At 40.4% G+C, this 27,810-nt stretch overlaps 1 protein-coding gene across 7 annotated transcripts in view; it reads left to right on the plus strand.

The window, feature by feature from the left end:
* The first annotated feature begins 526 nt into the window (after positions 1-526).
* The window catches only part of LOC126076906 (sodium/hydrogen exchanger 9B2-like), a 298,466-nt gene continuing 271,182 nt past the window's right edge, over positions 527-27,810 (plus strand). For 4 of the 7 annotated variants that reach the window (XR_007517617.1, XM_049885606.1, XM_049885610.1 and 1 more), the window contains exons 1-4: positions 527-1,190; positions 5,373-5,473; positions 20,940-21,034; positions 21,959-22,139. Coding sequence is in view for 6 of the 7 variants with exons in the window: in XM_049885606.1 (XP_049741563.1) it covers positions 20,981-21,034; positions 21,959-22,139 (235 nt within the window). In the remaining variant the exon portion in view is untranslated. Of the gene's footprint in view, positions 1,191-5,372; positions 5,474-6,095; positions 6,245-19,156; positions 19,329-20,939; positions 21,035-21,958; positions 22,140-27,810 lie in introns of those variants that run through there. The other 3 variants (XM_049885607.1, XM_049885608.1, XM_049885609.1) reach the window with 3 other exon arrangements.

Below are 27,810 nucleotides of genomic sequence, written 5' to 3' on the forward strand. Positions count from 1 at the left end.
CGTGAACGACAGGTAAGAAAATGTTTGTAAAATAAAAAATTGCCCCGGAAGGGTCACGGGCTCACGCGCACACAAACACACACACACACAAACACACACCCCCGCGCGGGCCAGAAAGACGCTGAAGGGGGTGAAATACAGAGGAAAGGAAGACAAAGAAATAAAAGTGAGACATGAATGAAAAAGAAACAAAGTTCTGATGGACGTATTAAAAACAATACACCAAGAAGGACTGTTTTAAAGAAGAATAACTGGTCACCTGAAGAAAGAACCCTGTTTTCCCACTGCTCCAGAGAAGGCAAATATAAAAGACAGAGTAAAAAAAATAAAAGATTTAGAAGTTGATTTGTTGCTGTTAGGTGCCTTGGAGTGGATTCAGACTCATAGTGACCCCATGTGATAGAGGAGAGCTGCCCCCATAGTGTTTCCGTGGCTGTACTCTTTACAGGAGCAGATCCACAGGTCTTTCCTCCCGCAGAGCTACTGGCAGGTCTAACCGCTCCCCACTCCTTAGCAGCCAGCGCTTAACTACTGCGCCATCAGGGCTCCTGGAAGTTGATTTAGAGAGCGGTCGCTATGAGTCGAAATCGACCGACAGTTCTGGGTTTGGTGTTTTTTTTTTTTTTTTAAGCTAAGCAACTGACTGCCCAGCCAACATTCCCCGGCTACTGCAGAGCCAGCGCTGCGCTTTCCTGCCCAGGGTTCCTTCATCACAGGGCAAACTTGGCGTCTGGGCCCGCGCTCGCTGGGCGGCCTTTCCAGGGAGCTTCTGGCGGGAGCGCGCTCCTCCTGCCACCAGGGGCCGGCGAAGCCACCCAGCGAAAGTGAACAACTGAAACGCCGCACGGTGCCCGCTCCGAGATTCAGGGAAGTGGGTCCAGTGGTTGGATTCGGCGAGGTGGACGAGAGGTGGGCCTGGCTCCACTGCCCCGAGGAAGGCGGGAGGCTGGGAGCAACGCTCGCCGCGGGTGTGCAGAGAAGGCTGGGCCGCCGACGCCCGGCACCGCGCCCCGGGCGGGCCCCGTTATCTGCAACAATCGCCGCCTCTTGCTCTGCCTGGGACAGCGCGCCCAGTCGGGAACCCAGCGCGTGGTGGCTGGACCAGGCTCAGTGACCTTCCCCGCAGACCTCTTTTAGCCTATTTCACAATCCGTCGGCAGAGTCGGGTCTTAAAAGCCAGAGGACGTGAGGTGAGTCTCCATTGGAGAACTATAAGGCTAAATAAAATCCGTAGCTGCAGCGGGAACCTAGTGGGCCTGGCTCCTGCTGGTCCTACACCCAGTGGCTTTCAGCAGGGGCATAGAGAGCGTAATAGTGCCCAGGGACAGTCTCTAAATGGCGCCTCGTACCCACCCCCACCTCAACTCTCAATTTCAGGATGAAGTTGCTTGCAGCCAGAAGTTTGCAGAAATGGTTTCCCACCTCTTATCTGGCCGCCACAAACAGGCGCCTTTTGAATTTTGGCACCTGGGCGTCTCATTCTAAGCCTTGTCTGGGGCCTCACTGAACTTGGGCCAGGGGACAGATGCCCTTCCCTAGGCTTCTGGCCTTACAGTGTGTTTGTTGTTGGCATTGCTAGGCAGTGGGCTTTTCTTCTTTGTTTTTGTTTTAGTTTTCGAATCAGCCAGAAGTGTGGCTTTTGTGCACTAGGTGAAAACCCATCAGATCCTACTGACTGGAGAGTATAACCACCTGCTCCAAGAGTAGTTTCAGGCCATAGCTTCTTTACTTTCCTGGCAGCAGCTTGATTAGCTCACTCTTATCTCACCCTCACCTGTCCTGTAAATTGTTGCCCTAAAAAATTAATAGCAGGAAGCTACCCTTTAGCCCTCATCAAGAAATCGACAACACCAGCTTTCAGCAGGGCAGAAACTTTAGCCAGGTGAGCCTGTGTTCTCAAAGAAAGACTAACACCCCCTTCTCCCCACCCCTTCTCTATAATGAGGCCTCTACCTGACAGTTATTGTGGCTACAAAGTACTTTCATGACATTCTGGCTTACTGGTTCTCTGAAAGTCAAGAATGAAACATTTCAGTTCAGCAAATACCTATCTTCTCTCTGCCAAGCACCTGTGAGAACAAGAGATACAAGCGTGAATTAAATACACTTTCTACCGTTCAGTAGCTCAAAATCCAGTGCATCAGAATATACCTAAACAAGTAATCAGGGACTGTGTCATTCATGCTATACTAATGATGTAAAGTGAATAATTCACATAATGTTTTCTAGCATATATTCAGGTCTTCAAAATTTTAGGCTGGTTGACTACATTTTTATCATCTTTCCAGGACTTCTACAGAAAAAGAAAAAAAAAAAACCCCACCAAACCAGCTGCCATAGAGTCAGCCTTGACCGGACCTTGACTCATGGCAACCCCATACATACTCAAGAGCTTAACCATTTGCACCATCCAGGGATTCCTGAACTTCTATAGAAGGCATTATAGAATAAGTGGAAATGAGTTGATGACCTAGGTTTAAGTCCGGGTGCCTATACCTAATTGCAGGGCTGGATGTGGAAGTTGGGCACTCATATTTGTTCCCACCTGCTTCTATTGTCCCTTCTTCTACAGCAGAAACTGGAAAGTGAAAAACATTTCCCAGACTCCTTTCCAGCCAAAGTTCTGGATGCAAAATTAGGGTTTGGCTAGTAGCTGCCTTGCCTGAGATTTGAAGACAGGGGTGAGATAGAGGCCATTTTCTTGCTGTTTTGGGCTGTTTTCTGCAGGCAAGGAAGGTGGAGGAGATGCCAGCATCCAGTCTCCAGCATTGTGGCTGTTAGGAGGCCCTTACAGCAGAGGTGACAGCCAGCCTCAGCATTACAGTGTTGGAGCACCACCTGTGTGACTGTTAAGGGAGGTGGTGAACACATTCTGTGTTTACTGTCCAGGTGTCCTCCAGATCCCAGCTCCTCTGGGTCATAGCTGTTCTTGAACTCTATCCCTGTGGTGGCCTTTAATTGTGGCAATAATAATACACTCCTTAGTGGTTCAGTTACTAGTGTTCTTGGAGTTATTCCCGTAGGCCCATCCTGGACCCCACACTTCTACCAGTTTTGGAAACACTTAATTCCCTGTATAAAATCCCTTTCTGCTTAAAATACCTGGAATAACTTCTGTTTTCTGCATTGCCTTTGATTGCCATTCTTGCTATGTAGCCCCTAAGAGTCACCTAAACCTAATCTCTAAACACATCTGTATTAGCTGCCTGGCTCCTGATGGGATTTGAGTGAGACACTCAGAGATTAGATTATCTCTGATGCCTCTTATTCTACAAATATAATGTGAAATATCTCTTCACTTAAAATCTTCATAGAAGTATCGGTGTTGAATATCTGGTTCCTGGCCTGCTATTTATTAGTCCTATTCATAGTGTGAGGGGCAGTGGTGGTTCAGTGGACCCCTGGTGGTGCAATGGTTAAGAGCTATTGTGAGCTAAGGCTGATAACCAAAGGTTAGCAGTTTGAATCCACCAGCTGCTCCTTGGAAACCCTATGGGCCAGTTCTACTCTATCCTATAGGGTCGCTATGAGCCAGAATCAACTCGATGGCAACGAGGGAGAGGTTCTGTCCAGAATTGTTGCCTTTCATGCGGAAGACATGGGTGTGATTCCCAGCCAATGCACTGCATGCTCAGCTACCACCCATCTGTCAGAGGAGACCTGTATGTTGCTGTAATGATGAAGAGGTTTCAACAGAGCGTTCAGACTAAGACAGACTAGGAAGAAAGGCCTGAAAATCTACTTTTGAAAACCTGTGGGTCACAATGGTCTGATCATTCTGTTGTGGGTGGGGTCATAGTCAGTTGGATGGCAACTAATAACATTCATAATTTATATGCAACTGAGTTTTTTTTCCTAAAGTTTGTTTTGTTGTTGTTGTTGAAAATAATGCAGCAAAAGATATACCAATTCACATTTTCTACATGTACAAATTAATGACATTGATTACATTCTTTGGGTTGTACAACCTTTCTCACCGTCCTTTTCTGAGTTATGCTTCTCTCATTAACATGAACTCCCTTTCCCCTAAGGTTCCTATCGAATCTTTTGAGTTGCTGTTGTCATTTTGATTCCATATAGATAGTTCTTAAAAGAGCATAATGCTCAAGGCAGACTTTTTTTTTTGCTAGTTAAACTATTGTTCAATTTTAAGATGACTTAAGGCCATATTTTTGGTTTAAGGTTTAAAGGTTATTTCAGGGCATTAGTTTCAGGGGTTCATCCACCCTCCATGTGTGGACAAAAGTCTAGAGTCCATGAGAATTTGAAATTCTGTTCTGCATTCTGTTCCCCCCTTTTTTCTTTTTATTGTACTTCAGATGAAAGCTTACAGAGTGTCTTAGTCATCTAGTGCTGCTATAACAAATAATACAAGTGGATGGCTTTAACAAAGAGAAGTTTATTTCTCACAGTCTCGTAGGCTAGAAGTCCAAATTCAGGGCTTGAGCTCCAGGGGGAAGGCTTTCTCTCTCTCTTAGCTCTGGAGGAAGATCTTTCTCATCAATCTTCCCCCATAGGAAGAGCTTCTCTGCGCAGGAACCCTGGGTCTAAAGGACGCACTCTGCTCCTGGTGCTTCTTTCTTGGTGGTGTGAGATCCCTGTCTCTGCTTCATTCCCTTTTCTTTTTATCTCTTGAGTGATAAAAGTGGTGCAGGCTACACCCCAGGAAAATCCCCTTTACATCAGGGATGTGACCTGGGTAAGGGTGGTGTTACAATCCTACCCTAATCATCTTTAACATAAAATTACAATCACAAATGTAGGACAACCACAGAATACTGGAAATCATGGCCTAATCAGGTTAATACTCACATTTTGGAGGGATGTAATTCAATCCATGATACAGAGCAAACTAGTTTCTCATTAAACAATTGATACACATATTGTTTTGTAACACTAGTTGTCAACCTTGAGGCATGTCAACACTCTCCCCTTCTCAACCTTGGGTTCCCTATTACAGCTTTCCTGCCCTTTCTTGCCTTCTCGTCCTTGCCCCTGGGCTGGTGTGCCCATTTAGTCTCGTTTTGTTTTATGCCCCTGTCTGATCTTTGGCTGAAGTGTGAATGCAAGGAGTAACTTCAGTACTGAGTTAAAAGGGTGTCCAGGGGCCATACTTCTAGGGTTTATCTAGTCTGTATCATACCAGTAAGACTGGTCTTTTTTTGTGAGTGAGAATTTTATTCTACATTCATCTCCAGCTCTGTCTGGGACTCTCTGTTGTGATCCTTGTCAGAGCAGTTGGTGGTAGTGCTGGGCAACATCTAGTTGTGCAGGATTCAGTCTGGTAGAGGCTGTGGTAGTTGTGGTCCATTAGTTCTTTAGACTAACCTTTCCCTTGTGTCTTTTGTTTTCTTCATTTTCCCTTTCTCCAGATGAGGTGAGACCAGTGGAGTATCTTAGGTGACCATTCACAAGCTTTTAAAAGCCCATACGCTACTCACCAAAGCGGGATGTAGAACATTTTCTTTATAAGGTATGTTATGCCAATTGAGCTAGTTGTTCCCTGAGATCATGGTCCCCAGCCTGCTGCCCAGTAATTTGGTTCTTCAGGGAGTTTGGATGTGCCTATGAAGCTTCCATGACCTTAACTTTGTCAAGTTGTGTTGACTTCCCCAGTATTGTGTACTGTCGTACCCCTCACCAAACTTACCACTTACCTATTGTCTATGTAGTATTTTTGTCTCCCAACCCTTTCCCTCCCTAGTAACCATCAAAGGTTGTTTCTTTCTGTGTGTAAACCTTTTCATGAATTTTTATATTGATCTCATACAGTATTTAACCTTTTGTGATTGACTTCTTTCATTCCGCATAATGCCCTCCAGATTCATCCATGTTCTGAGGTTTTTCGCAGATTCATCATTGTTCCTTATTTTTGTGTGGTATTCTATTGCGTATATGTACCAGTTTATCCAGTCCTCTGGTAATGGGCCCCTAAGTTTTCTCCATTGTTTTGCTATCCTACATAATGCTGCTGTGAACATGGGTGTGCATATGTCAGTTCACGTAACACCTCTTGTTTCTCTATGATATATTCCTACAAGTGGGGTTGCTGGATCATATATTTCTATTTCTAGCTTATTAAGGAAGCACCGTATTGTTTTCCATAATAGGTGTACCATTTTACATTCCCACCAGCAGTGTATAAGAGTTCCAAGCTCGATTAGACTCAAGAGGTGGGGCCAAGATGGCGGAACAGTCAGACGTTTCGTGTGGTGCCTCTTACAACAAAGAGCAAAAAAACCAAGTGAGTGGATTGTATATGACAATCTCGAAGCCCTGATTGTCAAAGACAAAGTTGAGAGGTTGGACTGAGAGCCGGGGGAGGGAGAAACAGATCAGAAGCAGCGAAGGAGTGCCAGTCTTGAGCTAATCGGCACCCTGCAGGCTGCATCAGCTGGCACATGCTGGCTGACGTGAGGAGTAGCACTTGATATGTGTTTTAACCACATTGGAAGAGACCAGGTGGAAGAGTCTGCAGGAGCCGTCGGAGCCAGGGGGAAGTGGCTTTGGATCTGTGAAAGTTAAATGCAAGCATGTAACCTACTGCGCGAGATCAAAGACCCCTTTCTACTCCAGGACTTTCCTAGTGGAGAAGTGCCCCTTTCCTCTCACCCATCCCCTTCCCCGCTCCGCTCAGATACCAGTCCCGCAGCATTCAACAATTACCTTGCCCCCTAAGCCAGAAATAGGAACTGTCATGCCCAAACGTGTCTTGTGGCTTTAGGGAAAAAACAAAACCCACCAACACCCCTAAGCCAGGTACTCAGGAGTAATGGCACCCAAATGAGTCTCATGATTTTAAAATATCACCACGCCCCCTAAGCCAGGAACTCAGGGCAGGCACTGCCCCTTTGCCTACGCACTGGCATAAGGGGTCCATGAACTTTGAATACCCATCACCCCAGTCTAGACCTGTGTGGGCTGATTCAACAGTGTAGGCCTTCATTAGCATAGTACGACAGGGTATATACCTGAAGTCTGTTTTCAGCTGGAGCAGCCAACAGGGAGTTGCAGATTCATCACATTTGACACTGCCCTGCCCATTAACCAGGGTACTCACCCATCCACATCAGGAGCTGGAGGACTGGTGACTCCACCCACTCCTCTGGCCCATCCAGAACAGGGGTCCAAGAATAAGCGATGCCTTCCAGTCCTTACAGCCCAGAACATTGGGTACCCAAAGTCCAGCTACAAAACCCACCCACCTACGCACTCTAGGCTAGGAACACACCTTCCACCTATGCACTTGGGCAACCGTCAGCCCCCTACTTTGCTCAGCACATAGCCCCCTATTGCAGCCAGGTACCTGTGCCTGCTGCAATCACCCCAACATAACTCTGCACATCTAGGACTGTAGGTGAGAGTCTGCACCACACACTCGGTGACTGACAACCTGGACACCTGAGATGAACCCCTACAAGAGAAGTGAACAGAACCCTGGGTTCACACACCTAGTAGCAGCTTTGATCACCTGGTGACAGGATGTGAGAGCTTCAGAGATGCAAATAACCAAAGTAGCTCCTATGCCAAGCCTATTTGGGCATATCAAAACAAAACAACAAAATGTAAGGACACAGTAAGCAAATATGCAATAATTAAATATAATTTATTCATAGCTCAGAGAAAACAGTCAATGTCAAATCACGTAAAGTGGGTCAAGATGACTCCAGCAAGTGACCAAAACAAAGGACCAGGAAACCTTCTGGAGCAAAAGAAGGTCTTGGAATTACTGGAGGCAGAATTCAAAAGATCGATATACGGAGCTATTCAGGAGATCAAGAAGGACACTGCTGGGAGCCAGGCTGCAAGGGCGGCCCCTCTGCACCCACTGCCCCCAGCATAAACATCGAAGAATCCCTGAAAAGTCAGGAGGAGCCAGGCTGCAAGGGCAGCCTCTCTGCACCCACTGCCCCCAGCATAAACATTGAAGAATTCCTGAAAAGTCAGGAAGAGCCAGGCTGCAAGGGCGGCCCCTCTGCACCCACTGCCCCTAGCATAAACATCGAAGAATTCCTGAAAAGTCAGGAATATCTCTGTCATCTGTGTTATGTTTCTATTTCATTTTCAGCCTGTGTATAGCAGAATGTATAAGCATAAAATTTCATTATAGATTTAGGGACCTTTGGACGGGGGGCGTCCTACTCATAATCCCCTGGTGAAATCTCGGGTAGGGACAGCCCGTGTGTTACTTGGGGATCAACATGAAGTTGTCTTAGGGGAAAAACAAATAGCTCGACTATGGAAAATAAGAATAGGATGGTGAAATCCTGGTATTTACCAAGGCCCTTTTTGTGATTAAACCACCACCCACACATGACCCCATAAAAGTGGAAAAACAAAAGGCAGTGAGTTCTCTCAGCCAATTTCTCAGCCAATTACAGCTCAACCTTCTCGTTTACCTCGCTCACTGCTGCGCTTGACTGGTCTTTGGGTATAGAGATTGGGCTAATTGTCCTTGGCATAATCGTGGACAATATGACGTAACCCAAAGTGGCTGGACTTCAAAAATTTGGCCACCCTGGACAAAATGGACAAAGCCTATGTGGCAATGGTTTTTGCAAAAAGATTAATTATTATAAAAACTGTGGAAGGAATTGCAAGATTAAGCATAAAGTGTAAAGCAGTATGAAGTCAATTGTTACTTTGTGTAAAAATATATCAACAAAATATTCTCTTCAATTAAACAAAAACTCATTGTACTTGTGTGTGTATGTGGAACTGTACTATGTGTCACTTGGAAAATTATGTCTCTGGGAAATGATGTTTATGATTATATCTTGTACTGCCCCTTTATTGATCATGCGATGTTATGCTTTTGTAAGCTTATGATATAAAAGACCATGTAAAAAATAAAGAGAAGGCTTCTTTTTCTGCAGAATGAAAATATAAGACATACTGCCTCTCATTCTTTTTTTGCCGAACTCTACCCCTCCTCTGGTAACCCTGTTCATTGCTGAGGCTGGCCCCCGGCAGGACACCAGACAAATCTCACTGCAAGCCAATGAACACAGAGACAAAACAATAGATGAAATCAGGAAAACAATACAAGAATAGAATGACAAATTTAACAGGCTGCTAGAAACCACAGGGAGAGAGCAAATAGCAATCCAAAGATTAACAATATAATTTCAGAATTAGACAACTCCATAAAAGGTCACAGGAGCAGAATTGAGGCAATAGAAGTCAGAATTAGTGAGATTGAAGATAAAGCCGTTGACACTAGTTTATTTGAGGAAAAACTAGATAGAAGAATTTAAAAAAATGAAGAAACTCTAAGAATTATGTGGGACACTATGAAGAGGAAAAACCTGTGCACAATTGGAGTACCAGAACAGGGGGCGATAACAGAAAATGCAGAGGAAATTGTTGAAGATTTGCTGGAGAAAACTTCCCTGATATTGTGAAAGATGAGTAGATATCTATCCAAGAAGCTCATTGAACCCCACACAGGCTAGATCCCAAAAGAAGGTCACCAAGACATAATCAAACTTTCCAAAACCAAAGATAAAAAGAGAATTTTAAGAGCGGCTACGGATAGACAAAAAGTCATCTGCAAAGGAGAGTCAATAAGACTAAGCTCTGTCTACTCAGCAAAAACCACACAGGCAAGAAGTCAATGGGATAACACATATAAAGCCTTGAAGGAAAAAAATTGCCAACCAAGAATTATATATCCAGCAAAACTGACTCTCAAATATGATGGTGAAATCAGGGCATTCCCAGATAAAGAGAAGTTAAGGGAATTTGTACAAACCAACCCAAAATCCCAAGAATTATTAAAGGGAGTCCCCCATCTAGAGAACCAACAATATCAGATAACAGCCCAAGACCAGAACACAGAACAGAACAACCAGATATCGATCCAGATTACGGAAGTCACAAAAATAAATCAAGCTAAAACACTGAAAATAGGGAAACAGAGACATTGATATGTAAATGATGACAACAATAAAACAGAAAAGAGGTACCAAATAGTGTAGTCATAGAACTTTCATATGGAGTGGAAGTTAAGGCAATATCAAGACATAAAATATTGTTTTAAACTTAGAAAAGTAGAGGCAAATTTTAAGGTAACCACAAAGGAAACTAACAAATCTACCCATCAAAATAAAGAGGAAGAAAAATATAAAGACTCAGCAAAAACAATAGCAACAATAAAAAAAAAGAAAAGAAAATACATAGAGAAAAATGACTCAGCATAGAAAATTAAGTGGAACAAAGAAACTGTCAACAACACACACACACAGAGTACATCCAAATGACAGCACTAAACTCAACCTATCAATAATGATGCTGATTATAAATGGACTAAATGCACCATTAAAGAGACAGAGAGTGGAAGAATGGATTAAAAAACAAGATCCGTCTATATGGTCCCTGAAAGAGACACACCTTAAACTCAAAGACACAAATGAACTAAAATTCAAAGGATGGAAAAAAATATATCAAGCAAACAACAATCACAAAAAAGCAGGGTGTCAATATTAATCTCTGACAAAATAGACTTTAAAGCAAAATCTACCACAAAGGATAAGGAAGGAGACTATATAATGATTAAAGGGTCAGTACACCAGGAGGACGTAACCATAATAAATATTTACGCACCCAACGACAGGGCTCCAAAATACATAAAACAAACTCTAACAGCATTGAAAAGAGAAATAGCTCCACAATAATAGTAGGAGACTTTAATATACCACTTTTGCTGAAGGACAGAACATCCAGAAAGAAGCTCAGTAAAGACACGGAAGATGTAAATGCCACAATCAACCAACGTGCTCTTGTAGATTTATACAGAACATTCCACCCAACAGCAGCCAAGTATACTTTCTTTTCCAAAGCACACGGAACATTCTCCAGAATAGAGTACGTATTAGGCCACAAAGCAAGCTTTAACAGAACCCAAAACATCAAAATATTACAAAGCATCTTTTCTGACCATAAAGCCATAAATGTAAAAACCAATAACTGAAAAAGGAGGGAAAAAAATCAAATACGTAGAAATTGAACAACACTTTGCTCAAAAACTCCTGAGTTATAGAAAAATCAAGGACAGAATAAAGAAATTCCCGGAATCAAAGGAAAATGAAAACACATCCTACCAGAACCCATGGGACATAGCAAAAGCAGTGCTCAGAGGTCAATTTATAGCAATAAATGCACACATCCAAAAAGAAGAAAGGGCCACAATCAAAACATTAACCCTACAACTCCAACAAATAGAGAGCAGCAAAAGAGGCCCATGGGCACCAGAAGAAAGGAAATAGTAAGGATTAGAGCAGAAGTAAATGAAACAGAAGAACAATTGAAAGAGTCAACAAGACCAAAAGCTTGTTCTTTGAAGAGATCAACATTGATAAACCATTGGCCAAACTACCAAAAAAAAAAAAAATGGGGCTGAAGCAAATAACCCAAATAAGAGATGAGATGGGTGATACCACAACAGACCCAATTGAAATTAAAAGGATCATAATACAGTTCTATAAAAATTATACTCCAACAAATTTGAAAACCTGGAGTAAATGAACAAATTTCTAGAAATACCATCTAGCTACACTAACACAAACTAAAGCAGAAAAGCCAAATACACCTATAACAAAAGAAGAGATTGAAAAGGTAGTAAAACAAACAAACAAAAAACTCCCAACAAAAAAAGGCGTGGCCTAGATGACTTCACTGGGGAATTCTACCAAACATTCAAAGAGTTAACATCAGTAGTACTAAAGGTATTTCAGAGCATAGAACAGGATGGAATACTCTTTGTCTTGGATTGAATTGTGTCCCTCAAAAAATATGTCAATCTGGTTAGGCCATGATTCCCAGTATTGTGTGATTGTCCTCCATTTTGTGATTGTAATTTTGTGTTGAGAGGATTAGGGTGGGATTGTAACACCACCCTTACTCAAGTCACCTCCCTGATCCAAGGTAAAGGAAGTTTTTGTAGGGTGTGGCCTGTACCACCTTTTATCTCTCAAAAGATGAAAGGAAAGCAAACAGAGAGCTGGGGACATCATACCACCAAGAAAGCAGCACCAGAAGCAGAGCATGTCCTTTGGACATGGAGTCCCTGCACCTGAGAAGCTCCTCAGCCAGGGGAAGATTGAGGACAAGGAACTTCCTCTAGAGGTAACAGAGAGAGAAAGCCTTCCCCTGGAAGCTGACACCCTGAATTTGGACTTGTAACCTAGTAGATGGTGAGAAAATAAATTTCACTTTGTTAAAGCCATCTCCTTGTGGTATTTCTGTTATGGCAGCACTAGATACTGAGACACTCTCGAGCTCATTCTTTGAAGCCAGCATAATCCTTATACTAAAACCAGGTAAAGACCACAAAAATAATTACAGACCAATATCCCTCATGAACATAGATGCAAAAGCTCTCAACAAAATTCTAGCCAATAGAATTCAACAACATGTCAAAAAAATAATTCATCGTGACCAAATGGTTTCAATGAATTTGGTTCTTCCTTAAAAAGCTACAAATAGAAATATCATATGATCCAGCAATCCCATTCCTTGGAATACATCCTAGAGAAATAAGAGCCATCACATGACTAGATATATGCACACCCATGTTCATTGCAGCACAGTAGCAAAAAGATGGAAACAACCTAGGTGCCCATCAATATATGAATGGATAAACAAGTTATAGTACATGCACACAATGGAATATTATGCAGTGATAAAGAACAATGATGAATACATGAAACACCTCACAACATGGATGAATCTGGAAGGCATTATGCTGAGTGAAATTAGTCAGTCACAAAAGAACAGATACTGTATGAGACCACTATTATAAGAACTTAAGAAAAGGTTTAAACACAGAAGAAAACATTATTTGATGGCTACGAGGGTGGGTAGGGAGGGAGATAGGAATTCACTAAGTACATATTAGGCAAGAATCATTTTATGTGAAGGGTAAGACAACATACAATACAGGGGAAGTTGGCACAACTGGATCAAAGCAAAAGCTAAGAAGTTTCCTGAACACAACCAAACACTTTGAGGGACAAAGTAGCTGGGGCGGGGGCCTGAGAGCACAGTTTCAGGGGACTTCTAAGTCAATTGGCATAATGAAGTTTAAGAAAATGTTCTGTATCCGACTTTGGTGAGTGGCATCTGGGGTCTTAAAAGCTTTCCAGTGGCCATTTAAGATGTGCACATTGATCCCAGCCCACTTGGAGCAAAGGAGAACAAAGAACACCAAAGACACAAGGAACGTATTAGCCTGAGAGACATAAACCAGAGACTCCATCAGCCTGAGACCAGAAGAATTAGATGGCACCTGGCTACCATCAGTGACTGCCACGATGGGAAACACAACAGAGAGTCCGGGACTGAGCAGGAGAAAAGTGCAATGTATAACTCAAACTCATGTAAAAAGACCAGGCCTAATGGTTTGACTGAGACTGGGGAAACTCCTGAAGCTATGGCCCCTGGATTCTCTGTTAACCTAGAACTAAAACCAGATACCCGGAGGCAGGATGAGAAGGGGCCCGGGGTGACTATGGGGAGTATGGAGTCGCATTGTAGGGACTGCAACTAATGTCACATAACAATATGTGTATAAATTTTTGTTTGAGAAATTAACCTGAGCTGTAAACATTCACCGAAAGCACAATTAAAAAAAAAAAAAATTTCTAAGCTCCCTGAAGCGTCTCCAACATTTATTATTTTCTGTTTTGTTTTTGATTTATACCAGTACTGTCATGGTTAGATGGTATCTCATTATAGTTTTGATTTGCATTTAATGGCTAGTGATCACAAGCATTTCCTCATTGGTCTGTTAGCTGCCTGAATGTCTTCTTTGGTGAAGTGTCTGTTCATATCCTTTCCCCATTTTTTAATTGGATTATTTGTTTTTTTGTTGTAGAGCTGTTAGATTTTCCTATAGATTTTAGAGATTAGACCTTTGTCAGATTTGTCATAGCCAAAATTTTTTTCCCAGTCTGTAGGTTCTCTTTTTAGTCTTTTGGTGAACTCTGTTGATGAGCCTAAGTGTTTAATTTTTAGAAGATCCTGGTTATTAGATTATCTCCTGGTGTTCGTGTATTGTTAGTTATCATTCGTATCCTGTTTATGCTGTGTATTAGGGCCTCTAATGTTGACCCTACTTTTTCTTCTACAATCTGTATAGTTTTGGGTTTTATATTTAGATCTTTGATTCATGTTGAGTTAGTTTTTGTGTATGGTGTGAGGTATGGCTCTTGTTTCATTTTTTTTACAGACAGATGTTCAGTTTTGCTGTTCTCTGTTTGTTGAAGTTGTATAGCTAATGTTTTCCTTTTGTCTCTTTCTTCTTTTTGGCTTGTGCATATATTACTATAAGTTGATCTCTTAGCACTGCCTTTGTGTGTCCCAAAAGCTTTGATATATGTTTTCATTCTCATTTGATTTTAGGAGTTTTTTTATTCCATCTTTGATTTCTTATTTTACCTAGTGGTTTTTAAGCAAGGTGTTATTCAGTTTCCATGTATTTGATTTTTTTATTTCCTTGCTCTTCCTGTTACTAATTCCTACTTCTGTGGTGGTGTGATTAGAGAAGATACCTTATAATATCTCAGTGTTTTGGATTTTGTTGAGGGTTGCTTTGTGGCTTAAGATGTGGTCTGTTCTGGAGAATGTTCCATGTGTGTTGGAATAGAATGTGTACTTTGTGGCTGTTGGGTGTGTGATTATTGATAGGTGTGAGTTTATTGCTGTCGTTTTGTGGTTTATTTTTCTTGTGGTGCTGACATTTTCTTTTTTCCTCGTAGACTTGTGTGCTGAATTCCTTTTGTTTGTGGGTTTTCTTTTCATTTCTTTTGTTTTTGTTTACTGAGACTTTGTTTTTCTTCTTTATTTTAATGAGTAGTTTTGTTAACTTTCTTTGTAGTTACCTTGAAATTTCCCACTATCTTCACAATTTTAAACAAGGCTTTTATTACTTGATAACGCCTTGACTGCCTCTTCATTTGAAAGTTCCATACCTATACCATTTATTCTCTCTTTTATTGTTCTGATGTTGTTGTCATTTACAGATTGACCTCTTTGGTTCCCTGTTGTAAATTTTTTAGTTTTGTTTTATCCTTGAGAGTTCATTTTCTAGGTTGGTATCTGGCTGATGCTGTCTTATGTCCTGGAATCAGGTTATTGTCTGACGTTGTTGGGTCTCTCTCCAAAGAACTTCCTTTAATAACTCTTGTAAGTTTGGTTTGATTTTTACATATTCTCTTAATTTCCGTTTATCTGGAAATGTACTAATTTTGCCATCATATTTGTGAGAGGTGGCGTAGTGGTTAAGTGCTACAGCTGCTAACCAAAAGGTCGGCAATTCAAATCTGCCAGGTGCTCCTTGGAAACTCTATGGGGCAGTTCTACTCTGTCCTATAGGGTCGCTATGAGTCGGAATCGACTCGACGGCACTGGTTTTTTTTTTTATTTGTGAGAGAGTTTTTGCAGGATATATTACTCTTGTTTGGCAGGTTGTTTTCTTTCAGGATTTTTTATATGTCATTCCATTGCCTTCTTGTCTGTATGGTTTCTGCCAAGTAATCAGAGCTTAGTCTTATTGTTTCCTCTATGCATGTAACTTTTCATCTTTCTCGAGCTGCTCTCAGGATTCTTTGTCTTTGGTGTTAAGGAATGTGATTATGACATGTTTTGGTGATTCTCTTTTGCCGTCTACCATATGTGGGTTTTGCTGAGCTTCTTGGGTGGTTGGCTTTTAGTCTCTGATGATATTAAAAAAAAAAAATTAAAAAAAAAAAAAGATGATATTAGGGAAGTTTTTTATCAGCCAATCTTACATGATCCTCTCTGTGTTTTCCGTTTTCTCCTCCTGTTCTAGAACTCCAATCACATGCAGATCTTTGCTTTTGATTGTATCCCACACAGTTCTTGGGGTTTCTTCATTTTCCTTCATTCTTTTCTCTGATTTTGCCTCAAACAAAGTGGCATACAAGGATTTGTCTTCAATTTCGCCAGTCCTCTCTTCCACTGTTTCAAATTTGCTCCCCAAACCTTCTATTGCATTGTTCCTTTCTGAAATCTTATTATCTTTTGTAATTGCTGTTTTTGTATGATTTCTAATTGTGTATTTATTTTGACATTTTGTTTTTGTATTATTTTCTTGTATTCTTCTGTTGCTTTGTGTGTTTTCCCTGTTTTTTTCTTTATTTTTGTCTGTATTTTCCTTCATCTGTTGCAGAACCCTGAATATTAGAGTTTTAAATTCTCTATCAGGTTTTCGGATCAGGTAGTTCCAGTGCCTTTTTTTCTACCAGAAGACCATCTAGTGCTTTATTTTATTCCCTTTCTCAAGCTATCCTTTCCTGTTTTTTGTTTTTTTTTTTTAATATATTTTGATATTATCTGTCTCCAGGACATTCAAGAATCATTTTCTTCGTTTAAGGATTATAGATTTGATTGTTTTGTGTTGCTTTTTTGTTTTATTTGGTTGTGTCTGGACAGGTAGGCTGAGAGTGTTTTGTTGCTTGCTCACCAGAGGGGCATGATACTGCTGATCACCTTGTCCAGGTGGGCAGAGGCAGTCAATCAGCTATGGTGCAGCAGGATGGGTCCAGCGGGATGGAGGGGTGGGGATGGGTAGTATGTGGCATAAACTGGAGCGGACACGGCAGGGCTTCGGGGCAGTGCAGGGCAGGGTCCGGGGGACTGGGTTGGTGCTGCTTGGGGGCATAGTGCTCAGCACACAGGGCAGATAGGCAGGAGGGAAAGGAGAGGATCTGATGTATGGAGCTAAGTGGCTGGGTGAAAGAAAAAAAAGAATTGAGAGAAGCAAAAGCAAAAAAAAAAATAATTGAAAGAAAACAATGAAGGAAAAAATTTTTAAAAAGTAAATTAAATGGGGATGTGGTAGGATTTGACAGCTGTTGGTGAGGCTGTCCCAGCGAGGCTGTGTGCTGGTGGCTTTCTAGCCAACCGGTGTGGCTCGGCCTATCTAGAAGGGGCATGGATGCTGCACTGGGCTAGGTGGGTGGGAGAAAGGAAAGGAAAGAGGGAAAAGTGAGAGATGAAACAGCCAACCAACAGAAATAAATAATTATAAAAATAAAAACTACAACATTAAAAAAGAAATATATGATAGTAATGAGGAAGTGAGAATGAAATTCTCACCTGAACTACATGAATGGGGAATAGGGAAGAGTATATTCCACAAAATAAAATGAGTACTGTTTACTGAAAGAAGGGGGGAAGGATACTTGACAGACCAAAGCTATGAATATCTTCTGTGGAAGACATAATTATCCCCTTATTTTATGAACTTAGATTGCTAACTTTCCATCTCCTTCATTGTTAGGTGTGTCACTCATGATGCTACCAGTTTGCCTCTATAATAGCGGTGTCTTCCTACATTTTACTTTATAGCATCTCATCTTCTGAGGGTTTGGAAACTAGATGAGCAAGGTCATTAGAATTGTTTTCAAAATGACAGATAATGAGCTTAGAGTGAGACCTTAAGAGCCTGTGAGTAAAGATTTTGTGACATTTCTTATGGCTTCTCAAATGTCATTTTTGCTTATTTTCTGATATCTTTGACATATTATTGTATTTTCAAAACCCAGTAATAGGAAACACCTGCAGATATAGGCTTGGTGGTAGATATTTCTATGTGTATAACTGTAGGTGCTGCTTACATATTAATATAGACAAAAGAGCACACAAGAGCCATAGTCAGGGCAACTTCTTAGCTATAACCAAGCACCTTGCAGGGTGAAGTTCCTAGACTTGAAGGCAAAGGACCATACACTCAGGGGAATGTGTCAATTGGCACAGAATAGTTCATAAAGAAAACCTGTACATAGAACAAAAAAGCGGTGGTTCCAATAGAACAAGGGGATACTGAGCAATTTAAAGTCAGGGCTGTATCCTTTCACCGTACTTATTCAATCTGTATGCTGAGCAAATAATCCAACAAGATGGACTATATAAAGAACATGGCATCAGGCTTGGAGGAAGACTCATTAACAACTTGCGATAAGCAGATGACACAACCTTGCTTGCTGAAAATGAAGAGGACTTGAAGCACTTACTGATGAAGATCAGAGACTACACGGAACCTTCAGTATAGATTGCACCTCAACATAAAGAAAACAAAAATCCTCACAACTGGACCAATAAGCAACATCATGATAAATGGAAAGAAGATTGAAGTTGTCAAGGATTTCATTTTGCTTGGATCCACAATCAACATCCACGGAAGCAGCAGTCAAAACATCAAACGATGTATTACATGGGCAAATCTGCAAGCAAATGCTTGTCTCAGTCTCTGCAAACGATTTGATGCAGTTGGTGTTTCTTGTGGGTTTTTTTCACTGCTATTCAGTAGGTTACTTCCTTCTGTTGGTCCATTTCCATCTTCAGTCCTGGGGTTAACTGTCTCCACCTGTGTCTAAAGGAGCAAACTATATCCTTAAAACTATATTTGCTACACATTTTTATACATTCTGAGTCACCATATCACAATCAAATTTTCATTACTAGAATCAAGACTAACACTTTATAGGAAAATTTACAGCTTTATTACTAGCTAATCAGCTGATGCTTTGAACAAGAACTATGTTACCTTTAGCACTGAATCACTGTGGAATAAATGCTTGATTCCCACCAAATTTCATTATGCTGGGTTTAAAATATGAGCCCTGGTGGCGCAGTAGAAACCCTGGTGAAGTAGTGGTTATGTGCCACAGCTGCTAACTAAGAAAATAATTCCTGACACAAGGACTTTGTCTTATTAAGCTTTGTCTCTGGAATCCTCTGGGGCAGTTCTTCTCTGTCCTATAGGGTCACTCTGAGTTGGAATCAACTCAACAGCAATGGGTTTTTTGGGTTTTGTCTCTAGAGCCTAGCATAGTGTGGGGCACATATTAGACAGTCAAATGTGTGTTGAATTAGATTTTCCTTTCTCTAACCTAATTTTCTCTTTGGTTCTACCGAAGATTGTAGTTTGCACCTCTATTATAATACTCATTGCACTTGTTTGGGGAATAAGTTTGATTACTTGTAAAAGAACACTTGACTACTAGTGGTTGAAGCAATTACTTCAATGTAATTGCAGTCTAAGACTGATGCAACAATTCAAGGATGTCAAAAAAAACCTCCTATCTTATTTATCTACTATCCTGAATATAGGGCCTTTATTCTCATGGTTGAAAGATGGCTGCTGCACCTTCAAGCATTGTATCTCCATTCTAGGAAGGAGAAAGAGTATTAGAGGGCAAAGAGTAAAAAAATACGATCCTCAGAAGGCTTTGCCTTATGCTTGGGAATGAAGCCCTCCCCAGTGACTCCCACTTGGAACTCATTGGACAGAACTCGGACACGTGGGTAACTCTAGCTGCAAAAGTGGTTACGAATTGGAATGTTTGGCTTTTCAGTCTCTATAGATGTTGAAGTGAATGTAGATTAAGTCACCCTGTAGGTCTGCCTTACAGGTTTTCTAGTTATTTTATCTTTCCTGATATAAGTCCATGGGGGGCAAAGAATGTGTCACTGTGGCAGTGACTACCATAGCACTTAGCACAGTGCCTAAGATGTAGCTACTGAATCAATGTTTTGTCTTTTAAAAAATTTTAATTTAGAAATAAGGACCTGGCAAGAACTAGTGACTCTGGTTTCTATGAAAATGATGTGATTTGTAGGTGACTCATTCCTCCTATTGGAAAATTACCTGGAGCTTTCCTGCTTCATCATGTTGAGGCTTTAGAGAGGATAATTTAACAGTATTCTTGCTTGGAAGGAGCCCTGGTGGCACAGTGGTTAAGGGTTTGGCTGCTAACCAAAAGGTTGACAGTTTGAATCCACCAGGCGCTCCCTGGAAACCCTACGGGGCAGTTCTCCTCTATCCTGTAGGATTGCTATGAGTTGGAATCAACTCAATGGCAATAGTTTTGCTTGGGTTTATTGCTTGGAATGTTTCGAAGTTATAACTCAAAATATGGGGTGGGGAAGAAATAAGAACGGGGAGCAGGCCATGTCCTTTGGAAATGGGGTTGCTGTGCTGAGAACCTCCTAGAACCAGGGGAAGGCTGATGCTAAGACACATGGAGATCTCCAAGGAATGCTGGGCCCACAGATGTTGAAAGGAAACAAGAACCTTCCCTTAGAACCGAAAGAGAGAGAAAGCCTTCCCCTAAAGGTGGTGCCCTGAATTTGGACTTCTGGCCTCCTAAACTGTGAAAGAATAAACTTCTGTTTTTTAAAGCCAAAAGAAAAAAAAGTAAATAAAGTTATATTGCTCTTTTAATAGTCCAGTGGAATCTAAGTACCACAGTAATTTGATATCCTCCATTATCTATTGGAGCCCTGGTGGTGCAGTGTTAACATTGCTCCGCTGCTAACCGAAAGGTCAGATGTTTGAACCTTCCAGCTGCTCCATGAGAGAAAGATGTGGCAGTCTGCTTCCATAAATATTTACAGCCTTGGAAACCCTGTGGGACAGTTTTAATGTGTCCTATATGGTTTCTTTGAGTTGGAATCCACTTGATCCATTGAAAAATTAGGGGAGCAAATTCTTCTTTAACAGTTTGGAATTTCACATGTTCTTTTTTCTCCATGAACTTGTATTTCAGTCCCACTTCTGTCATAAATTTTATCCTATGTTTATGCTTGAAATTCTTGTATTGATTAATCTCTCAGTAAAATTTTACAACTTAAACCTTAACCTTGTTCATGAGAAAAAAAATGGGTGAGGGAGAAATCGTATAAAAATATGACTGGTCAGCAAGGATTTTTTCAAGAGAGGTGAAAAGATAGATAAGATTGAGGATAATATATTGGAATCACAGAAAAGATTAGCAATTGGAAGTTACAATAGTCTAACTTAAAATATGGCAGCTGCTCACAGGCCTAAGGAAAAAAATAACTACAAATTATTCATTTAGTTACATAGATTTTCAAATTTTTAATTTTTTACTGTTTTTCTTTCAAAATAGATCTTGTTCCTCTTCCCTCTGTCTTCTTTAAATCATAAATCATGAGGGACGAAGATGAAACAGTTGAATGTGCGGATTCAGAACCTTCCGTAGAGGTGAGTCACACAGCCTCTGTGCATCAAGAAACTCAGGTAAATCTCTTCAAGTGTAGAACTTCCCAGCTGTTTCTTTAAAGAGGGGATTATTTTCAATATGTTACTGAGTTGTGTTCTCTTCATTCCCTACCACTCAACTAACACTTCTCCCCATTCTTAATCCCCAAACTCAGAAACAGTCTAGGTCAGATATGACTAGCAGATTCCTAGTCAAAGCCGTTAGTAGCTGGCCCACATATGAGGCTGGAAGAATGGGGAGCCTGTGAAAATCTTTGTGTTCCTAGCCTAAACCCTAGAAAGATTTTGGTTTCTTCCCTTTCCCTTCTATTTCCTAAATTCAAGTAGATGAATGAATGATGTATTTTTTTTTTTGTCTTTTCCTGAACACCTTTGGTATGTTTGCTGTTTATTGGCCTGTATCTTACCTTAAAAATGCTGATTTTTAAACCCAACTCTCAAAAAACTCCACTGCCCTAAAGTCAGTTCCAACTCATAGTAACATTATAAGACAGAGTAGAGCTGCCCCATAGGGTTTCCAAGGTTTAGAGGAGCAGGCTGCCACATCTTTCTCCCGCGAAGCAGCTGGTGGGTGAACTGCTGACCTCTTGGTTAGCAGCTGTAGCACTTAACCACTAAGCCACCAGGGTTTCTACTGCACCACGAGGGCTCGTATTTTAAACCCAGCATAATGAAATTTGATGTGAATCAAGCATTTATTCCACAAATAGTGATTCAGTGCTAAAGGTAACATAGTTCTTGTTCCAGGCATCAGCTGATTAAAAGAAAAAAAAAAAAAACTGTGCATTTTCCTATAAAGTATTAGTCTTGATTCTAGTAATGGAAGTTTGATTTGTGATATGATGACTCAGAATGTATAAAAATGTGTAGCAAATATAGTTTTAAGGATATATTTTGCTCCTTTAGACACAGGTGGGGAGAGTTAACCCCAGGAGTGAAGATAGAAATGAGCCGACAGAAGGAAGTAACCTACCGAACAGTGAAAAAAACCCACAAGAAACACCAACTGCATCAAATCATTTGCAGAGACTAAGACAGGCATTTGCTTACCTTTCACATGGATTCCTGGACAGAGTAGTAACAAATGGTATGTATGTAGTAAGGGTGCATTAAGAACGAGAGAGTAAAAGATGAAGTTGTTATAACGAGAAATCCCAAAATCATGTGATTTAAAAGACAAAAAGCCGTTTACTTCTGTCTCACTTGAAAAGTACTAGGTGAACAATTCACTGCTAGGTGGCTTTGCTCCACATCGTCATTCAGGAACCCACACTGACAAGTCTTCGCCGTCTTCAGCGTGGAGCTTCCAAGGTCTCTGCGGTCACTGCCATTCCAGCCATCAGGAAGGGGAAAAGAGCAGAAATCAAAGTGTTTTCCTTTTCCTCATATGAGTAAGCATTTCAAGGGATTACTTTAGGGTTCCAATGAGAAAAGTGTTAGTGCAATCATTTGTAAACAGACAAGCACTACGTAAATGTTGGTTGTTCATACTGTTAAGTACTGTTACTTATACCTGAGCAGACACATCTCAATTTACAATTCTAAATGAATCCTTTTTTTTTTTTAATAATTTTTATTGTGCTTTAAGTGTAAGTTTACAAATCAAGTCAGCCTCTCACACAAAAACCCATATACACCCTGCTACACACTCCCAATTGCTCTCCCCCTAATGAGACAGACCGCTCTCTCCCTCCACTCTCTCTTTTAGTGTCCATTTCTCCAGCTTCTAACCCCCTCCACCCTCTCATCTCCCCTCCAGGCAGGAGATGCCAGCATAGTCTCAAGTGTCCACCTGATCCAAGAAGCTCACTCCTCACCAGCATCCCTCTCCAACCCATTGTCCGGTCCAATCCCTGTCTGAAGAGTTGGCTTCGGGAATGGTTCCTGTCCTGGGCCAACAGAAGGTCTGGGGCCATGACCACTGGGGTCCTTCTAGTCTCAGTCAGACCATTAAGTCTGGTCTTATAAGAATTTGGGGTCTGCATCCCATTGCTCTCCTGCTCCCTCAGGTGTTCTCTGTTGTGTTCCCTGTCAGGGCAGTCATCAATTATAGCTGGGCACCATCTAGTCCTTCTTGTCTCAGGATGATGTAGTCTCTGGTTCATGTGGCCCTTTTTGTCTCTTGGGCTCGTAATCACCTTGTGTCCGTGGTGCTCTTCATCCTCCTTTGACCCAGGTGGGTTGAGACCAATTGATGCATCTTAGATGGCTGCATGCTAGCGTTTAAGACCCCAGATGCCACTCTTCGAAGTGGGATGCAGAATATTTTCTTAATAGATTTTATTATACCAATTGACTTAGATGTCCCCTGAAACCATGGTCCCCAGACCCCTGCCCCTGCTACGCTGGCCTTCAAAGCATTCAGTTTATTCAGGAAACGTCTTTGCTTTTGGGTTAGTCCAATTGTGCTGACCTCCCCTATATTGTGTGCTGCTGTCTTTCCCTTCACCTAAAGTAGTTCTTATCTACTATCTAATTAATGAATGCCCCTCTCCCACCTTCCCTCCCTCCCCCCTCTCGTAGCCATGAAAGAATGTTTTCTTCTCAGTTTAAACTGTTTCTCAAGTTCTTATAATAGTGGTCTTATGCAATATGTGTCCTTTTGCAACTGACTAATTTCACTCAGCATAACGCCTTCCAGGTTCCTCCATGTTATGAAATGTTTCACAGATTCCTCACTGTTGTTTATCGATGCGTAGCATTCCACTGTGTGAATATACCATAATTTATTTATCCATTCATCCGTTGATGGGCACCTTGGTTGCTTCCATGTTTTTGCTATTGTAAACAGTGCTGCAATAAACATGGGTGGGCATATATCTGTCCGTGTAAAGGTTCTTATTTCTCTAGGATATATTCCAAGGAGTGGGATTGCTAGATCTTATGGTAGTTCTATTTCTAGCTTTTTAAGAAGGACCAAATCAATTTCCAAAGTGGTTGTACCATTTTACATTCCCACCAGCAGTGTATAAGTGTTCCAATTCTCCACAGCCTCTCCAACATTTATTCTTTTGTGTTTTTTGGATTAATGCCAGCCTTGTTGGAGTGAGGTGATATCTCATTTTAGTTTTGCTCTGCATTTCTCTAATGGCTAATGATCATGAGCATTTCCTCATATATCTGTTAGCTACCTGAATGTCTTCTTTAGTGAAGTGTCTATTCATATCTTTTGCCCATTTTTTAATTGGGTTATTTATCTTTTTGCAGTTGAGTTTTTGCAGTATCATGTAGATTTTAGAGATCAGGTGCTGATCAGAAATGTCATAGCTAAAAACTTTTTCCCAGTCTGTAGGTAGTCTTTTTACTCTTTTGGTGAAGTCTTTGGATGAGCATAGGTGTTTGATTTTTAGAAGCTCCTAGTTATCTAGTTTTTCTTCTACATTCTTTATAATGTTTTGTATACTGTTTATGCCATGTATTAGGGCTCCTAACATGCCTATTTTTTCTACCATGATCTTTATCATTTTGGATTTTATATTTAGGTCTTTGATCCATTTTGAGTTAGTTTTTGTGCATGGAGTGAGATATGGGTCTTCTTTCACTTTTTTGCAGGTGGATATGCAGTTATGCCTGCACCATTTGTTAAAATGACTGTCTTTTCCCCAGTTAACTGTTTTGGGGCCTTTGTCAAATATCAACTGCTCATATGTGGATGGATTTATGTCTGGATTCTCAATTCTGTTCCGTTGGTCCATGTATCTGTTGCTGTAGCTGTAGTTTGACTACTGTGGCAGTATAATAGTTTCTAAAATCAGGTAAAGTAAGGCCTCCCACTTTGTTCTTCTTTTTCAGTAATGCTTTACTTATCTGGGGCCTCCTTTCTGACCATGTGAAATTGGTGATTTGTTTCTCCATCTCCTTAAAGAATGTGCTTGGGATTTTGATCAGAATTGCATTAAATGTATAGATCACTTTTGGTAGTGTAGACGTTTTTATAATGTTAAGTCTTCCTATCCACGAGCAAGGTATGTTCTTCCACTTATGTAAGTCTTTTTTGGTTTCTTACAGAAGTGTACTGTAGTTTTCTTTGTATAAGTCTTTTACATCTCTGGTAAGATTTATTCCCAAGTATTTTATCTTCTTGGGGGCTACTGTAAATGGCATTGATTTGGAGATTTCTTCTTTGATGTTCTTTTTGTTGGTGTAGAGGAATCCAACTGATTTTTGTATGTTTATCTTGTATCCTGATGCTCTGCTGAACTCTTCTATTAGTTTCAGTAGTTTTCTGGAGGATTCCCTAGGGTTTTCTGTGTATAAGATCATGTCATCTGCAAATAGGGATACTTTTACTTCTTCCTTGCCAATCTGGATGCCCTTTATTTCTTTATCTAGCCTAATTGCTCTGGCTAGGACTTCCAGCACAATGTTGAATAAGAGTGGTGGTAAAGGGCATCCTTGTCTGGTTCCCTATTTCAGTGGGAATGTTTTCAGGCTCTCTCCATTTAGGGTGGTGTTGGCTGTTGGCTTTGGATGCCCTTTATTATGTTGAGAAATTTTCCTTCTATTCCTGTTTTGCTGAGAGTTTTTATCATGAATGGGTATTGAACTTTGTCAAATGCCTTTTCTGCATCAATTGATAAAATCATGTGATTCTTGTTCTTTGTTTTATTTACGTGATGGATTACATTAATTGTTTTTCTAATGTTGAACCATACCTGCATACCTGGTATGAATCCCACTTGGTCATGGTGAATTATTTTTTTTTGATATGTTGTTGAATTCTATTGGCTAGAATTTTGTTGAGGATTTTTGCATCTACATTCATGAAGGATATAGGTCTATAATTTTCTTTTCTTGTGGTGTCTTTACCTTGTTTTGGTATCAGGGATATGCTGGCTTCATAGAATGAATTTGGTAGTATTCTGTCCTTTTCTATGCTCTGAAATACCTTTAGTAGTAGTGGTGTTTACTCTTCTCTGAAAGTTTGGTAGAACTCTGCAGTGAAGCCGTCCGGACCAGGGCTTTTTTTTTTTGTTGGGAGTTTTTTGATTACCTTTTCGGTCTCTTCTTTTGTTATGGGCCTATTTAGTTATCGTACCTCTGTTTGTGTTAGTTTAGGTAGGTAGTGTGTCTCTAGGAATTCATCCATTTCTTCTAGGTTTTCAATTTTTTTTAGTATAGTTTTTCATAGTAATCTGATATGAATTTTTTAGTGTCAGTTGGGTCTGTTGTAATATCGCCCATCTCAATTCTTATTCAGGTTATTTCCTTCCTCTCCTGTTTTTCTTTTGTCAGTTTGGCCAGTGGTTTATCAATTTTGTTGATTTTTTCAAAAAAACAGCTTTTGGTCTTGTTAATTCTTTTAATTGTTTTTCTGTTTTTCATTTCATTCAGTTCAGCTCTAATTTTTATTATTTGTTGTCTTCTGGTGCCTGTGGATTTCTTTTGTTGCTCTCTTTCTATTTTTTCAAGTTGTAGGGATAATTATTTGATTTGGGCCCTTTCTTCTTTTTGGATGTGTGCATTTATTGATATAAATTGGCCTCTGAGCACCGCTTTTGCTGTGTCCCAAAGGTTCTGATAGGAAGTGTTTTCATTCTCATTGAATTCTCTGAATTTCTTTATTCCATCCTTAATGTCTTCTATAATCTAGTGTTTTTTGAGCAGGGTATTGTTCAGTTTCCAAGTGTTTGATTTCTTTTCCCTGCTTTTCCTGTTATTGATTTCCACTTTTATGGCCTTATGGTCAGAGAAGATGCTTTGTAATATTTCAATGTTTCGGATTCTTCTAAGGCTTGCTTTATGACCTAGTATGTGGTCTATTCTAGAGAATGTTCCATGTGCACTAGAAAAGAAAGTATACTTGGTTGCTGTTGGGTGGAGTGTTCTGTATATGTCTACGAGGTCAAGTTGGTTGACTGTGGCATTTAGATCTTCCATGTCTTTATTGAGCTTCTTTCTGGATATCCTGTCCTTCACCAAAAGTGGTGTGTTGAAGTCTTCTACTATTATTGTGGGGCTATCTCATTTTTCAATGCTAATAGAGCTTTTTTTTTATGTATCTTACAGCCCTGTCATGGGTGCATAAATATTTAATATGGTTATATCTTCTTGGTGAATTGTCCCTTTAATCATTATATAGTGTCCTTCCTTATCCTTTCTGATGTATTTAACTTTAAAGCCTATTTTGTCAGAAATTAATATTGCCACTCCTCTCCTTTTTTGATAGTTGTTTGCTTGATATAGTTTTTTTCATCCTCTGAGTTTTAGTTTGTTTGTTTCTCAAAGTCTAAGGTGTGTCTCTTGTAGGCAGCATATAGACGGATCTTGTTTTTTAATCCATTCTGCCACCCTCTGTCCTCTTTATTGGTGCATTTAGTCCATTTACATTCAGCGTCATTACGGATAGGTATGAATTTAGTGCTATCATTTTGATGTCTTTTTTTGTGTGTTGACAGTTTCTTTTTCCCACTTAATTTTATGTGCTGAGTAGATTTTCTTTATATATTGTCCTTTCCTTATATTTGTTGTTGTTGATTTTGTTTCTGCTGAGTCTGTATTTTTCCCTCGTATTTTATTTTGATGAGTAGGATAGTTTTTCTCCTTTGTGGTTACCTTATTATTTACCCCTATTTTTCTAAATTTGAAACTAACTTTTATTTCTTTGTATCACCATATCTTCCTCTCCATATGGGAGGTGTATGATTACATTTCTTATTCCCTCTTCATTATTTTAATGTTGTCTTCTCTTACATAATAACATCGCCATTACCCTGTGTCAGTTTTTTTTTTTTTAATCTTGCTTTGTTTTTTTGGAT

This window comes from Elephas maximus, chromosome 5 (assembly GCF_024166365.1).
Source record: "Elephas maximus indicus isolate mEleMax1 chromosome 5, mEleMax1 primary haplotype, whole genome shotgun sequence".
NCBI classification, from domain to species: Eukaryota; Metazoa; Chordata; class Mammalia; order Proboscidea; family Elephantidae; genus Elephas; species Elephas maximus.